The sequence below is a fragment of the Zootoca vivipara genome, chromosome 12, assembly GCF_965207765.1.
Source record: "Zootoca vivipara chromosome 12, rZooViv2.hap1.1, whole genome shotgun sequence".
Lineage (NCBI taxonomy): Eukaryota > Metazoa > Chordata > Lepidosauria > Squamata > Lacertidae > Zootoca > Zootoca vivipara.
Window position 1 is genome coordinate 14,119,204 of NC_142595.1, and position 14,918 is coordinate 14,134,121.

Below are 14,918 nucleotides of genomic sequence, written 5' to 3' on the forward strand. Positions count from 1 at the left end.
CTGAGAGTTAGGAGATTCCTTTTCCCTTCACAGAGCCACAATTCCCAGAGTTCCCTGTGAAGACGGACAGATTGTGAAACCAGTGGCAGCTCTGTGAGGGGAAAAGGGGCCACCAAACAACGTTCAGCACCCTGTTCTCCCAGAAATCCGGGGGGGGGGGCGGGGAGCCACGGCTGTTTAAGCGTGGCATCAGAGGGTTTCAAACGTAATGTTGTGAACGTGGCCACCGTGTGAAAATGTTAGGGAAGCACTGCAGAATAAATCCTCGACTTGTGCACTATTACTGAGTGCATCGACGATATGCTGCAGGAAATACCGGCCACAAAACCCCCCACATCAGTCTGGAGAAGAAGAAGAGTTTGAATTTGATATCCCGCTTTATCACTACCCGAAGGAGTCTCAAAGCGGCTCACAATCTCCTTCCCCTTCCTCCCCCACAACAGACACCCTGTGAGGTGAGCGGGGCTGAGAGACTTCAAAGAAGTGCGACTAGCCCAAGGTCACCCAGCAGCTGCATGTGGAGGAGCGGAGACGCGAACCCGGTTCCCTAGATTACGAGTCTACCGCTCTTAACCACACCACCACACTGGCCCCAGAGTAAACATGCACAGGAGAGAGCTGATGTTGTGTCCTCTCACACAGGGCTCCCTGTTTCAGCTGTTAACTATTGAACCTGATGATGGAGATTGACTTCACCTGCAGATCTCTGCTTAGGCCATTCCTCCTCCTCCTCCTCTTGCTGCCTTGATTTCCAAGCACCACCACCTGATGATTCCCTCTGTCCCTCATGGAGCTCCTTTGTCTCTTAAGAACCTGCTTCCAGGTAGTACAGAGGCTTTGCTTTCCACCCATCGCTCTTTAGTCCTTGTCTCTGTTCCCCCCCCCCTTTCCTTCCTTTCCCCTGAACCACCATTTTGGAAAGCCAAAGAAGTCAAAAGTCTCCTGGAGTGACTCTCGTTGGCAAGAGTTCTTCGAATCTAGGTAAAGCCTCTTTTGAACCGTTATAGCTGCAAGGGCGGGTGAGGGTTGAACTGTATATTCCAGAGGGCCTGCCAGACACCAGAGTATATTGGCTCTGGGGTGTTTGTGTTTCTCGTCATTATTTCACTTTTAAAATGGTCTCTCTCTCCCCTTATACCCTCAGTTTGGCAGCAGGAGGGGTACCCTCAAAAGAGACTTAACACACATTCTTGACCTCCTATCTTGATTCCATTAGGACAGGGAGACAAGCAGGAGGGTAAAATGGAAACATGGGTGTCTTTAGACACATGCAGAGTGCCTTTTCTGGGAACTAGCAACCAGTACTTGAGTATTGGGAAGAGAGGGATGTCATATAGAGTAAGAGAACAAGAACAACATACTTTTAAAGAAGATAGGAAAATGTTTATTGAATATATTGGGGGGGGGAATTGTGTACACTTGCAAACGTTGGCAGCATTAAGATAAATTCAACAGCATAAACAAGTTTTGACGGATGTAATAATAATGGAATACTGAATGGTTTAGTTTATGTTATTTAGAATATGCAGGGATTTATGATATGCAAAATGAACCATGGAAGGAGAAGAAGGGAAGTCATTGGCATTTTCAGGTTGTTTAAACGAATATTCTAAATTGTAAAACAGAAAATTTAATAAAAATTATACATGGGGGGAAAAGGGAGTGAGGGGGGGCAAGGCGTAATCTGCAAGTTGAGGGGCCTGTGGGAAATGCATGGGGGCAAAAGAAGAGGCATAGACGAGAGGCCTTGACTGTTAAGGACTAGGAACTTGAAAATGTTGCAAAGAGTGGCAGAACAGCAATTAAGGGATGACTTTAGATAGAGAAATGAAATGGGTTAACTGTCACTGCTTTATCGCCCCTTCCTCCAAGTCCCCTCACAATTGTAGCTTTGCACAGGTGCTGAAAGTAGCTTCTCTTTTTTTGGAAGTTTTCACAATACAGTAAAAGAAACAAATCAATCTACAGGAAGTAAAGAAACGAGATAAAGGAAGAAGGAACAGAAAAAGAAACTACAAGATCCTTCCTCATCTTAACTTTCATCCCCTACAGAGGAAGGTGTCCCCTCCCAGCTCTCACCTGGGCTCTTCCTCCTCTTCTTACAGGCTCTCAAAAGGGGTCCAAAAAGCCCTTTCCCTTCCTCTGTGTGCAGTTCTTACCAAAGTACAAAGAGAGAGAGAGAGAGAGGGAGAGAGAGTGCAATAAGAATAATGATAAACTCCCAAGGGAGATAAAAGTAGAGAGAAAAGAGAGACAAATAAAGACCTCCAGCAATTATTTCTTCAAAATAGTCAAATGCTCAATCTACGTTATTCAATTATTCCTCCCCTTGCTGGACATTATTTTCCCAGCCTTCCAGCCGATGCTCTCAGTTTGTTTTCGTTTCTCAATGCAGAAACTCTGAAGATTTTCCAGTTACTGCCTTCACAATTGTAAAACATCCGCTCTTTATTCTTTATCTTCCCCCCCCCCCAAAAAAAACCGTTTTTTGTTTTGTTTTTTTAAGATTATGTATTTGTATATTAATGCATAGCAGTTTGGTTGCTTTAAAACCTTAGTTCGCGCCCCAATCCAGTACCGAAAGTAGCTTTTCAATGGTGTTCCTCTTTCTTAAAACAGAGCAGTTGAATTGGCTTGAAACTGATATTGTCAATAGCAGGCACCCCCAAACTCGGCCCTCCAGCTGTTTTGGGACTACAACTCCCATCATCCCTAGCTAACAGGACCAGTGGTCAGGGATGATGGGAATTGCAGTCCCAAAACAGCTGGAAGGCCGAGATTGGGGGGGGGCTGGCCTTGCAGGAAGCATTTGATCATAGGACTGCAGAGCTGGAAGGCACCATGAGGGTGATGAAGCAGGAATGTTTTGGCCAATGTGGGACTCGAACCCATGACCCTGAGATTAAGAGTCTCATGCTCTACCTATTTGGTTGTTTTTCCAGGTGCTCCCCATGATCTTCTGGGCATGGGGAGTCTTGTTGGAGGGGTGTGCTGTTCTGTGAGTGACTCCCCACCCCACTCACCCTCTTCTCCATCTCAGCAGATGAAGCGCGATGGCCTTGTGCAATCCTGAGATGGCCTTGGCCTCCCACCTGAAGCGCAGCAGTCCGGTTCCGGTCCAGGGCGGCCCGTACTCCACTCTCCACTTCTTCCCTCGCACCAACAGGTCTTTCCCTCTGCTGACCCAAGAGGAGCTGACAGAGACTCTGGATGGGTAAGTAGAAAGGTGAAGATAAAGGACCCCTGGACGGTTAAGTCCAGTCAAAGGCGACTATTGGGTTGCGGCGCTCATCTCGCTTTCAGGCCGAGGGAGCCGGCATATGTAGAGACAGCTTTCCGGGTCATGTAGCCAGCATGACTAAACCGCCCATGGCACAACAGGATGGAAACCAGGGCGCGCAGAAACACTGTTTACCTTCCTGCCACAGTGGTACCTATTTATCTACTTGCACTGGCGTGCTTTCTAACTGCTACGTTGGCAGGAGCTGGGACAGAGAAACGGGAGCTCACTCCGTCGCAGGGATTCAAACTGCCAACCTTCTGATCGGCAAGCCCAAGAGGCTCAGTGGTTTGGACCACAGCGCCACCTGCGTCCATCGCAAGTTAACTTCCCCAATGGCCCTCCTTTGGACATACTGCTCCTTGAGGCTGCCTTGAAACCTTCCCCTTCTCTTATCCCAGTTGCGAGCAAGTGGACAGGCTGTTGCTCTAGCTGCCATGATCCCAGTGGTGTGCCCTCTCAACCTGGGGCCCCAGAGCTTGTCAAACTACATCTCCCATCATCCCAGACCACTGGTCCTGCTAGCTAGGGATGATGAGAGTTGTAGTCCAGCCACCTTGGGGGACCCAAGGTTGAGAAAGCCTGTTCTAGGCTGAGGGGGAAATCCATGGCCTTCTTTCAAAGGGTCTAGACCAGGCACCCCCAAACTCGGCCCTCCAGCTATTTTTGGGACTACAACTCCCATCATCCCTAGCTAACAGGACCAGTGGTCAGGGATGATGGGAATTGTAGTCCCAAAACAGCTGGAGGGCCAAGTTTGGGGGTGCCTGGTAGACCAGTGTTTCCCAAACCCAGCTGGTTTTGGACTACAATTCCCATCATCCCTGACCATTGATCTTGTAAGCTAGGCATGATGGGAGTTGTAGTCCAAAAAACAGTTGGAGACCCAAGTTTGGGAAACTTTGGTGTAGGGAATAAGCCAGGCATCTCCAAACTCTGCCCTCCAGCCGTTTTGGGACTACAAATCCCATCATCCCTAGCTAACAGGACGAGTGGTCAGGGACGATGGGAACTGTAGTCCCAAAACATCTGGAGGGCTGAGTTTGGGGGTGCCTGGAATAAGCCCTGCTCAAAGCAGAAAAATCTCTTACAAGAGCTCAGAGGGTCTGGTGGCTCTAGAACAGGCACCTCCAAACTTCGGCCCTCCAGATGTTTTGGACTACAATTCCCATCATCCCTGACCACTGGTCCTGCTAGCTAGGGATCATGGGAGTTGTAGGCCAAAACATCTGGAAGGCCGCAGTTTGGGGATGCCTGCTCTAGAACGATCATGAAACTGTCGAGAAAGCTTACAACAGTTGGAGTTGTTGCTTTTCATCTAGAATTTGCAGGGCAACCCATATTTGGGAAATTGTGTACAGTGCTAGTCGCTGTATCTCAAAGATGTAGTGTGTGTGTGTGTGTGTGTGTGTGTGTGTGTGGAGGGGAAAGAGTGGCGTACTTCAGGCTTTAAAATTTCAGCGGTGCAGTGTAAGATGCCAAAATCCCCCCCCCCCCGGTGGACTCTCGCCTTCCATTGTTCATCGTTGTTGCAGCTTGCTCTTTGCGTGGTGCCTGGTGAGGGTGAACCAGTTGCCCCCCCCCCAAATCTGCCTCTGATGGGAACCCAGCCTGAGGAGCACAGGAGCCAGCTCCTTGGAGCCAAGGTCCCTTTGGCCCCCCCAATAAAGTATTTGAGGGAGCTGGCCCCCTCCCCCAAGTTGGTGATTGTTGCCGTTCAAATGGTATGTGTGTGCCACTTCTTGTGATCAGTTATGTGGGGTGGGGCTTTCCTCAGCCATCCCCGCCCCCCGCCTCCCAATATCCAATGTGGCACCTTTGAATTTCAGTGGCTTACTCCTATTGAGTACAGTGGTCCCTCGACTTATGAATTACTCGACATCTGTAGGTTTCGACTTACGAACGGGACAAATGGCCGCACACTTACAATTTTTTCTACATCCGAATGGCAATCGTTGGCGGCTTTAAATGCGGTTTCTTCGACTTACGAATTTTTACATGTGGTTTTTTTTCGACTTACGATTTTTTTTGAATATTTACTTTCCTATGGGAAACCGCGTTTCGGCTTCCGAACTTTTCGACCTACGGATTTTGGGAATCAGTGTATAATGAGCTAAAAAAAATATTGAGATATATTTTCCCAAAAAAGCCAGAGGCCTTTCTATTGGGGCTAGTAGATAAATTTTTTTAAAAGTGGATCAAAGATTCTTTATGTACGCCACGGTGGCCGCTAGAATATTAATCACCCAGAAATGGAAAACACAGGAGATTCCTTCATTAACAGAGTGACAAACGAAGGTACTAGAGTATATGGAAATGGCCAAATTAACCCATAGAGTCCGGGACCAGGACGATGAGAAATTTCGGATAGAGTGGAGTAAATTTATTGATTATGCTAAGGATAATTACCGTATAAGGGAATGAAATCGCTAGCGGTAATGACATAACTCCTATATCGCTGAGATTGTAATTAATTTAGATAATACAAGAGAGGATTGAAATAATTTACCATTTGGTGGGAGGAGGGAAGTCGCAATGTATTGGATTTATGTTGTATAGATGCATTATTGCATTGTTGCTTAATTGAATAAAAATTTATTGGTCAAAAAACAACAACACGAATGTGCATTCAGAACGGATTAACTTTGTAAGTCGGGGGACCACTGTAGGTGGGAACTCTTTTTTTTTTTTTAAAAAAATATTTTTATTAATTTTCCAATTAAAACCAATTATATCACATTCAATATTTCAAATTATACACATATATATATCAATCAGACCGAATGTTATGCCAAATCATCTAAAGAATTTTTTATTTGGGTTCCCATGCTTCAAGAAATTGGGAATTCCTCGCAACTGTCCACTGCCGTCTTTTTTCTAAAGTTCAAATCGTCCTTCAAGTTCATAATAATCCAGATCTTCCCCTTACAGTCACATAGATGTTTTCCACTTTCACGATTGTTTCCCAGCTGCTGATATAAATATCAAACAAAGTCTCACAGATGTTCTTTCTCCTGTGTGAGTTAATCAGTCCAGCCTCCCCATAAATCTTCTTAATGGAGCTCCTGTTGCGTTGAAGCAATTCGAAGTAGCGCCATCTTAAAAAGCTCAAATCACTTTCGCTTTTCTCTCATACGATCATTATAGAATTTACAGCTTTTCCAGGCAGGAGACCCAAACATCAAACCATAGACTCTTGGTAAATTAATGGATCTCCTTGCCCTATAGCTGAACTTAGCTTCAGGTCGCTGCTCCAATTTAAAGTGCGTCACAGCTCATAAATCCTCCGAACGCATTCAGAACTCCTTCCGTCCGACTAGGGGGGGGCTTTTCTCATCGGCAACTCCACATCTTTAAAAAAATATGCTCAGTAACAACAGTTATAAGGTTCAACTCACACAGTCTTTTGCTTCTCTTTCACTCCAAACAAGCCAGGACATCGCGTCCGGGAAGGTACGAGGCAACAATATGAAGAAAAAAAATAAAATAAAAACTCACTCCCCTTATCGCTCCGTCCCCATCAATCCTTCTTCCAGATGCAGTACAATCTTTGACTCCTCTCACTCGGCAGCATAAATTTCTCAGCAGTAAACAGCGCTTCTTTCCCTCCTTCTGAAGTATGTCCATAGATTTAAGCCTACCCTGTTTCTCATATTTTAAGGCATCCCCATAAAATAAGCCATAGCAGGATTTTTAAGCATTCAAGGAATATAAGCCATACCCCGAAAATAAGACATAGTGATAGGAGCAGCAGCAATGCCGGCCGCGGCAGGAGGAGGAGGAAAAAAATAAGACATCCCTTGAAAATAAGCATAGTGTGTTTTTTTGAGGAAAAAATAAATATAAGACGTGTCTTATAATATGAGAAACACGGTAATTATCTTCTTTAACCATGGAAATCCCCGCCATGCAGATTAGCGTCCGGGAGTCCTGGCCCTTGTAAGTGCTCAGCCCAAGCTCCCCCCACTCCAAAAACAGTCGGAGTGGGTCTGGGGGCATCGCGGGCCAGCGGCCCCTCTCCGTAACCCCCGGAGAGGGTAGGGGGTTGCCATTTACTCCCCTAGCAACCGCCAAATTCCTTACAAAGGTCAGAGAGATGGAAAACAGGTCCGCCATTCCTGCAGGCGGAAACCGGAACCTTAGGTGGGAACTCTTTTGCAGGCCTCACGGAGAAAGCATCCAGCATTCTGTTTGTATAGTGGTGTATAGTGCCAGGAAACCGGGAATTATCTTCACATGTGGTGGGGGTGAAAATATGTACAATTTTTCTGGCAAAGGGTACTTAAGAAGATCACAGAAGTCACTGGGTTAAAAGCTGACCGAAAGTCCAGAGGTAGCTTTATTATCAATTTACAATGGGGTGGAAGGTTTGCAGGCTGTGAAGGACTGGCTCACAAATTTATTGACAGCTGCACGCATTATTATAGCGAGGAAGTGGAAGAAGCAAGCAGAATATAAAACGGAAGAATGTTTATAAAGTGGTATGGGATTATAGCTATTAATGATAAATTAACATGTGCCATTAAGGTAAGGAAGAACTTCCTGACGGTAAGAGCTGTTCGGCAGTGGAACTTGCTGCCAAGAAGTGTGGTGGAGTCTCCTTCTTTGGAGGTCTTTAAGCGGAAGCTTGACAGCCATATGTCAAGAATGCTTTGATGGTGTTTCCTGCTCGGCAGGGGGTTGGACTGGATGGCCCTTGTGGTCTCTTCCAACTCTATGATAAGACGGGGAATACTCAGGAGAAACGATTTTGAGGAGATATGGAAGGTGTTTGTAGAATTTGTACTGTTAAAACGGCAAGGGGTCAAATCATCGCAAGAGGCGTTGAAATTTTGGGAGGTTGGATAGGTACAATGGAATGGCCTCGAGGGTGTGTGTGTGTGTGCACATTTTATTATTGTTTATTATTATTACTTTGTCAAAATAAAATAATATTAATAATAAAAGAGAACAAATACCCCCCCCCCAAAAAAAACCCCAAAAGAACGCTGGACATTGGCCTTTGGTCTGATCTGCCAGGTATCTTCTGCTCTTACGACTGAAGCGATGTGAATCTGCTCACGCTTTTGACCGGCTGGCAGTAATTCTGTGTGTGCTTCCGCCCCCTCCTTTCGCTCTCCTCCTGCTAGCAGCCCCTACGACCTGAGCGACCTCCTTGGCCTGGACCTGTTTGAGAGCAGCCACTGCCCCACGCCCGACTTGCAGCTGATCAGGAGAATCGTCTCGCAGGTGGAGTTCTACCTCTCTGACGAGAACCTGTCGAAGGACGCCTTCCTCCTGAAGCACGTGCAGAAGAACAGGTTGGGCTTCGTCAGCATCAAGCTGCTGACGTCTTTCAAAAAGGTAGGGCAGAGGCACCGTGAAAGCGTTTGTGGTGGCGCCCGCCTCCCCTTCCCAAAGGAGCGGCATGCGGTTTTTAAAATATATAATATTTTTTATTTATTTTCCATTTTATAATACAGTGGTACCTCGCTAGACGAACGCCTCACGCAATGAAAACATCGCAAGACGAAAACGTTTTGCGATTATTATTTTTGGCAGACTCACAAGACGATGTTTTCTATGGCCGTGCCATAGAAAACTTCGCAAGACGAAACAGGGCAGGGGCGCCGCGAGGAGGAGAAAGTCCAGGGATGGCCCCTCAAGGAGATCGAGCCTCCTCTGGGGAGGCCGCCCGCGTCGTGCTTCCGCCAACGCCCGGCTTCCGCAGTGACATGGCAATTGGCGCCGCCGCACCAAAACGGCCGCCGGCAGCCGAGGCCCCCCCCCCCTTCTCACCTTAAGCTGCCGTGCAGAACCCTGAGGGAGTGGAGCCCCTGGGTGCACGCGTGAACGGGAGAGACCAACCAGACAGACAGACAGACAGACAGACAGCCTACCTGCGTGCGAACGGGCTGTCTGTCTGGTTGGGCGCGAGGGTCCGGCTGCTGGGGAAGGAGGGAGGGAGCCTCTCCCTGGCCCCCCTCCTCCTTCGCCCTCCCCAGAGCCTTAAAACTTCCGGAGCGGCCGTGGCGCTTGGGGGCAATGTGGCTGCTGTGGCTGCTCCTGGGCTCGGCGGGTGAGTCGCGGTTTGTGAGCGCTGGATTGCGCCTTAAGCTGCTTTGCTATGGCGCCATTTCATTGAAAGGAGAGCTCTCTTTTTTTGCCCATAGGAACGCATTCATTTAATTTCAATGCATTCCTATGGGAAACTGTGCTTCGCATGACGAAATTTTCGCAAGACGAAATGACTCGTGGTACGAATTAATTTTGTCTTGCGAGGTTACCGCTGTATTTAAACACATCTTCATTATCCACTTTACTTCTTTTGCTCATATGAGCCTGTCGACTTCCCTCCCTCCTGCCTCAAGGTTTTCAAAATTCATTTGTATATCATAGCATTTATACGCTTTCCATTTTATGTTTCACTCATTCAGAATATCGCAATTCTTAAATAAAAGGGCAGTGACAGTTATCAGTACAGGTCATCTTACAACCCTGCTAGTGTTGTTAGTTGCTTACAATGGTCCTTCAAGTATTGTATAAATTTGCTCCAGTCTTTTGGGAAAAGTTTGATCACCTTGGTTTCAGATTTTTCCGGTCAGCTTCGCCAGTTCCGCAAAGTCCATCATCATCATCATCTGCCACTCTTCCTTCTTTGGTATTTCTTGTTTCCATTTTTTGCATGTGTTTGGATTCCAAGGTCAAAACCGCGACCTCTGTCTTCGGGCAGTTTGGGGGAAGGGGGGGGTGTAGTTTAGTGGCCGAGCAACCGCTTTGTACGCCAATGACCCCAGCTTCAATCCCTTGCATTTGCGCGGACAGGCGGAGTCCCCCAAACCCCAGGCGACCCCCCCCCAAGCGGAATAACGACTCGAGACAACTTGCTATGGGATTAAAATTGGCCACAACTTTATTAAGTTTCAGACGTAGGGAGACCTTGGCTCAGGCATTGGGCGTTTATCCCTCCCAGACCCCAGTCGGGGATCTGGGAGACTTCAGGGTTATCCAGAATGTGTGGGGATTGGGCTGGCTCTGGAGAACATATGTTCAAGGAGAGAGCCTGCCCCCCCCCCTGCCATTCACCACTGCTGGAGGGGAGAGCAATGACAACCTTTTGTCTCCCCTCAAGACCCCTTTAACGGGGAACCCTGGTATCACCACCGCAAAGGGGAGCGTGGGGCACAGCTTCACACACACACACACACACCATTTAGGAAGATAGACAAGGATTCTGCCCAAGGCCTGAAACCACCAAAGTTGTGATGTTTTGCTATGGGAAAGGCGAAACCTGCCAATGCAGGAAAATTCCTTTCCGGCCCTTCAACAGTGACTGCGTACCTGTGGAAAAAGAGGTTAACTTGCAAAAGAAGACTTAATTGAGGGAAGGAAGGGTGATAGAAGCTCTGGAGCCGACTGCCACTTCCCAGGTAAGCTACACCTTCTGTTGTGTGGGCAGGGCGGTCCCTCGCCTTACCTGGCCAATTCCCTGGCTATGCCTCCCCAGGCAGGATTGGGCGGTTGACTGAGGTAGGCGGAGACCCCAGGTATCCAGCCTGGGGAGGGTGAAGCCACTCCAAACTACCGGGAGCTACACTGGTATCCAGGGGGCTGCGCGCGACCATGCAAAAGTCGTCGTCGTCCCCATTTGATGTGGGGAGTGGCAATTTCAAGGGGAAAGACTCTTGTTCTGAATCTCTGGAGAGCCATTGCAGCTCAGTACAGACAATGCTAAGCTGGAAGGACCAATGGTCTGACTCTGTGTCCTATGTATGCTCTGTTCCAAGCCATATATCTCTGTGGCAGTGATCACATGGTTTGCAAGCTCTGCCTGAGGAAGATGGAGCTGCGCAAACAATAATAATTCCCTCACTGTGAGAAATGGAAGTTACAGGGAACCAAGCAGAGAGAGGGCCTTCTCGGTAGTGGCGCCCACCCTGTGGAACGCCCTCCCATCAGATGTCAAGGAGATAAAGAACTACCCAACTTTTAGAAGACATCTGAAGGCAGCCCTGTATCAGGAAGTTGATAAAGTTTGACGTTTTATTATGTTTTTATAATGTATGGGTTGGAAGCTGCCCAATCAGATGGGTGAGTAATAATAATAACAACAACAATAGCAATTTATTATTTATATGCCATTCTGGGCGGCTTCCAGCAATGACCGCTCCCCACATCAAGTGGGGGGCAGCTTTTGTGTGGTCGCTCGCAGCCCCCCCCCCAAAAAATATGAGACTCCCAGCAAGGTAGCCTGGCTTTGCCCCTCCCCCCCAAGCTGGGTACCTGGAGGTTCCCGCTTATCCTCGACAATTAACCAATCCTGGCGGAGGGGTGCGTTGCCAGGGGAGTTGGTCAGGTAGAGTTAGGACTGCCCCACACTCACAACAGAGGGTGTAGCTCACCTGTTAGTCGGCTCCAAATCTTCACCCAATGCCTAAGCCCAAGGCCTTCCTACACCTGGAAGTTTAATAAAGTTGTGGCCAATTTTAATCCCGTAACACGTTGTCAGGTGTCATGATTTCGCCTGGGGTTTGGGGGGGGGGTCTCCGCCTGTCCGCGCAAATAAACACAGTAAGACATCAAACATTAAAAACTTCGCTATTTGGGGAGGGGGCGTTAAAAGGCAGTTGTTCTTATTTTGAGTATGCATTTTGTGGTTTTATATTTTGATTTCATTCTGTCAACTGACCTGAGACCTCCGGGTATAGAGCATTATATAAATTCAATCAATCCAATCAATAATAATAATAATAATAATACATTTATTATTTTAAAGAGAAGCATGCAAAACTGCCTCTCTTTCTCTTCTACTTTGCCCTCTTTTATAACCAGGTGAAATATTTAACCAGAGATTGGCGAGTGACCCTTTATGCACTGCAGTTTTCGGAGCTGCTGGAGGTCAACGAGGAAGGGACGAAGGTGCGCAGGAAGACCCCCGTCCCCGAACATCTGGTGAACATCCCTTCGAGCAAGATGCTCCTGGCCTGGAACGTCCTTCCGTACGAGCCGGCCGCCCACAACTCTCTCCAGCTCCAGATGGCCTTCCTCAACAACATCACCAAGCTGTTCAGCCCCTTTGGCGACATCGCCTCCATCCGCATCCTCCGGCCCGGCAAGAAGCTCCCTTCGGATGTGAGCAAGTGCTCATCGCGGTACCCGGAGCTCTTGACCAAGTGCTGCGCCGTGGTGGAGTACGACAGCTTGGAAAGCACACGGAAGGCTTTCGAGGAGCTTGTTCGCAGCCAAGCCACTACCTCCTCCCCAGGTGGGGACGCCATCAAGGTGGTTAGCCTGTCCGGAAGGGGCTCAAAAAAGAAGAGTGTGACCAGTCAGGAAGACGGCGAGGAGGCCGAGGAGGCCGAGAAGCCTGCAAGGATGTGGACCGGCACGTTGCCTGAAGGCCCTCAGCTTGCCTTTGAAGACTCCTTCTACAGCTCATCGACCGAGTCCGACGGCACGCCGGTCTCCACTCCCATCCTGCCTCCAAACTTCCTCTCCGCTCCAGCCTGGCCCACCTCTGGCTTCTGCGCCTCCGCTGGCCAGGCCCTCAAGCCAAATTTCTTCAGCATGCCCTGTGCAGGCCCTCGCCCGCTCCTGCACAAGCCGCTGTCATGGCCGCTCTGCTTCCCTCCTCTCTCTGTGCCCAAGCCGAGCAACGGCCCTTGCGGGTTGCAGAAGCCGGCCAACTCCTGCTGGGAGACGAGCGGGCTGGGCATGGGGATTCTGTGGCCGCCAAAGCAACAAGGACCAGCCAGCAGGCAGCAGCAACAGCAGCTCCCCTCCCTGAAACCGGAGCCCCTGAGTTCAGCACCGGTTTCCAAAAGGGTGTGTGAATCGCTCCATGCCCGGCTAAAAGTGATTCGGCGTCCTCAAGGCCCAGATGGCACCAGGGGCTTCTACAACACGATTGGGCGGGGAAAATCTGTTTTGCGGCACTAAGCTTTACGAGCCTTTGGGGGTCAACTTAATATATGCTAATGGGGGGGAAGCAGGAAGCTTTTCTGGGCTGGGGGGGTGTCAAAGGCGAGGGACCCGAGAGTGTAGGGCTGTGGAGAACTATCTGGCAAAGAGCTTGTATAGACACCATGTAGACTTCTTCATCTCCCCCAGCTTGGTTTTCCTCCCTTTTGGCCTTTTTGGACTCTTTCTCTCTTTCTAAGACCCCCCCCCCCGGTCCCCTGATGCCTCGTGTGGTTTTGGCCCTTTGTTGAGCTCCCAACCTGCACCTCTGCTTTCAAGACTATCTCTCTGACTCAGGTGCCGTTGGTCTGCGATCCAACCCTCCCCTTCCCCACGACGTCTTTGTTTCTGTGTGTTATTTTTTGGAACTTGACCTTCTGGATTGGTTGCATGGTACGATGAATATGGAGTGTGAATGGCTTAAGATTCGATGGATGCCGGCAGCTTTGTGCATAAGATGAGATTTCGAATGCTTGCCTTGTGTTGCTGTGAGAAATTGGTGATGGATCTGCTGTTTAAAAAACAACAACAGTCAATAAAAAGGGTGTGGACACGATCTCTTCGCTTTCTCTTTGGTTTGTTTGGTTTTTTTTGTCTACTGAAATCGTGAGATTTGTGCGGCTCTTGATCGCAAGAAAACTCAAAAGCGGTTTACAAAACGACAGCAAGAAAATGGAGGGGAAACTCGCCACCGTCCTTTAAAACATACAAAAGTTAAAGTAATAAAATGGCCTCCAATTTTCTAAGCTTCTTGGTGGGCTTGTCGAAACAAGAATGTTGTTAGCAGGCGCCGAAAAGAGTTCAGTGAAAGTACCTGCTTGATCTCAAGAGGCAGGGAGTTCCAAAGGCTCTGCCACACTAAATGATCAAGTTCTTACAAATGCCGAGCACCTATGGTGGTGCCAGTTCCGCCGATCGAAGCAGTTGAGTGGCCACATTGTGCTCAAAGCTCAATGAATTGCAAACTCCAGTTACTCTGTTCCAGGGCGGAGGAACCTGTAGACCTCCAGGGGCTGTTGGACTCCAACTCCCATCACCCCCTACCATTAGACATGATGGTACGGTGGGATGCGGGTGGTGCTATGGTCTCTTGGGCTTGCTGATCAGAAGGTCAGCGGTTCGAATCCCCACGATGGAGTGAGCTCCTGTCACCCTGTCTCAGCTCCAGCCAACCTAGCAGTTCGAAAGCACACCGGTGCAAGTAGATAAATAGGAACAGCTGCGGTGGGAAGGTAAACGGTGTTTCAATGCGCTCTGTCTTCCGTCATGGTGTTCCGTTGCGCCAGAAGTGGTTTAGTCATGCTGGCCACATGACCCGGAAAGCTGTCTGTGGACAAATGCCCGCTCCCTCAGCCTGAAAGCGAGATGAGCGCCATACCCTACAGTCGCCTTTGACTGGACTTAACCGTCCAGGGGTCCTTTACCATTTACAATATGGGAGAGAGTTTTTTATATATATATATATATATAGTAAATTTTTATTTGATTTTGAAAACTCATGAACGCATGAACTTCAAATTCCATATAAGTTTCTCTTGCAGGGAGAGACATGTTTTGTTGCAGCTGGGGCAGAGGAAGCCTCCGGTTTTGCTATTGCAGGTGCACCATGGGCATTTCTTCTCTCTGTGCCTCTCCCAGCGGTCATTCCTCCTCTTGCTCCTATTGGTTTAGTGACTGCCCCCCAAGCAGACTAGCTTTA

The 14,918-nt window shown here is 48.6% G+C and overlaps 1 protein-coding gene across 1 annotated transcript; it reads left to right on the forward strand.

Moving 5' to 3' along the window:
* Positions 1-3,040: 3,040 nt before the first annotated feature.
* LOC118094216 (la-related protein 6-like) lies at positions 3,041-13,769 on the forward strand. The gene is made up of 3 exons (XM_035134354.3): positions 3,041-3,214; positions 8,410-8,623; positions 12,092-13,769. Exons 1-3 carry the CDS (start codon positions 3,054-3,056, stop codon positions 13,196-13,198), a joined length of 1,482 nt encoding a protein of 493 aa, XP_034990245.1. The 5' UTR covers positions 3,041-3,053; the 3' UTR covers positions 13,199-13,769.
* The last annotated feature ends 1,149 nt before the right edge of the window (positions 13,770-14,918 follow it).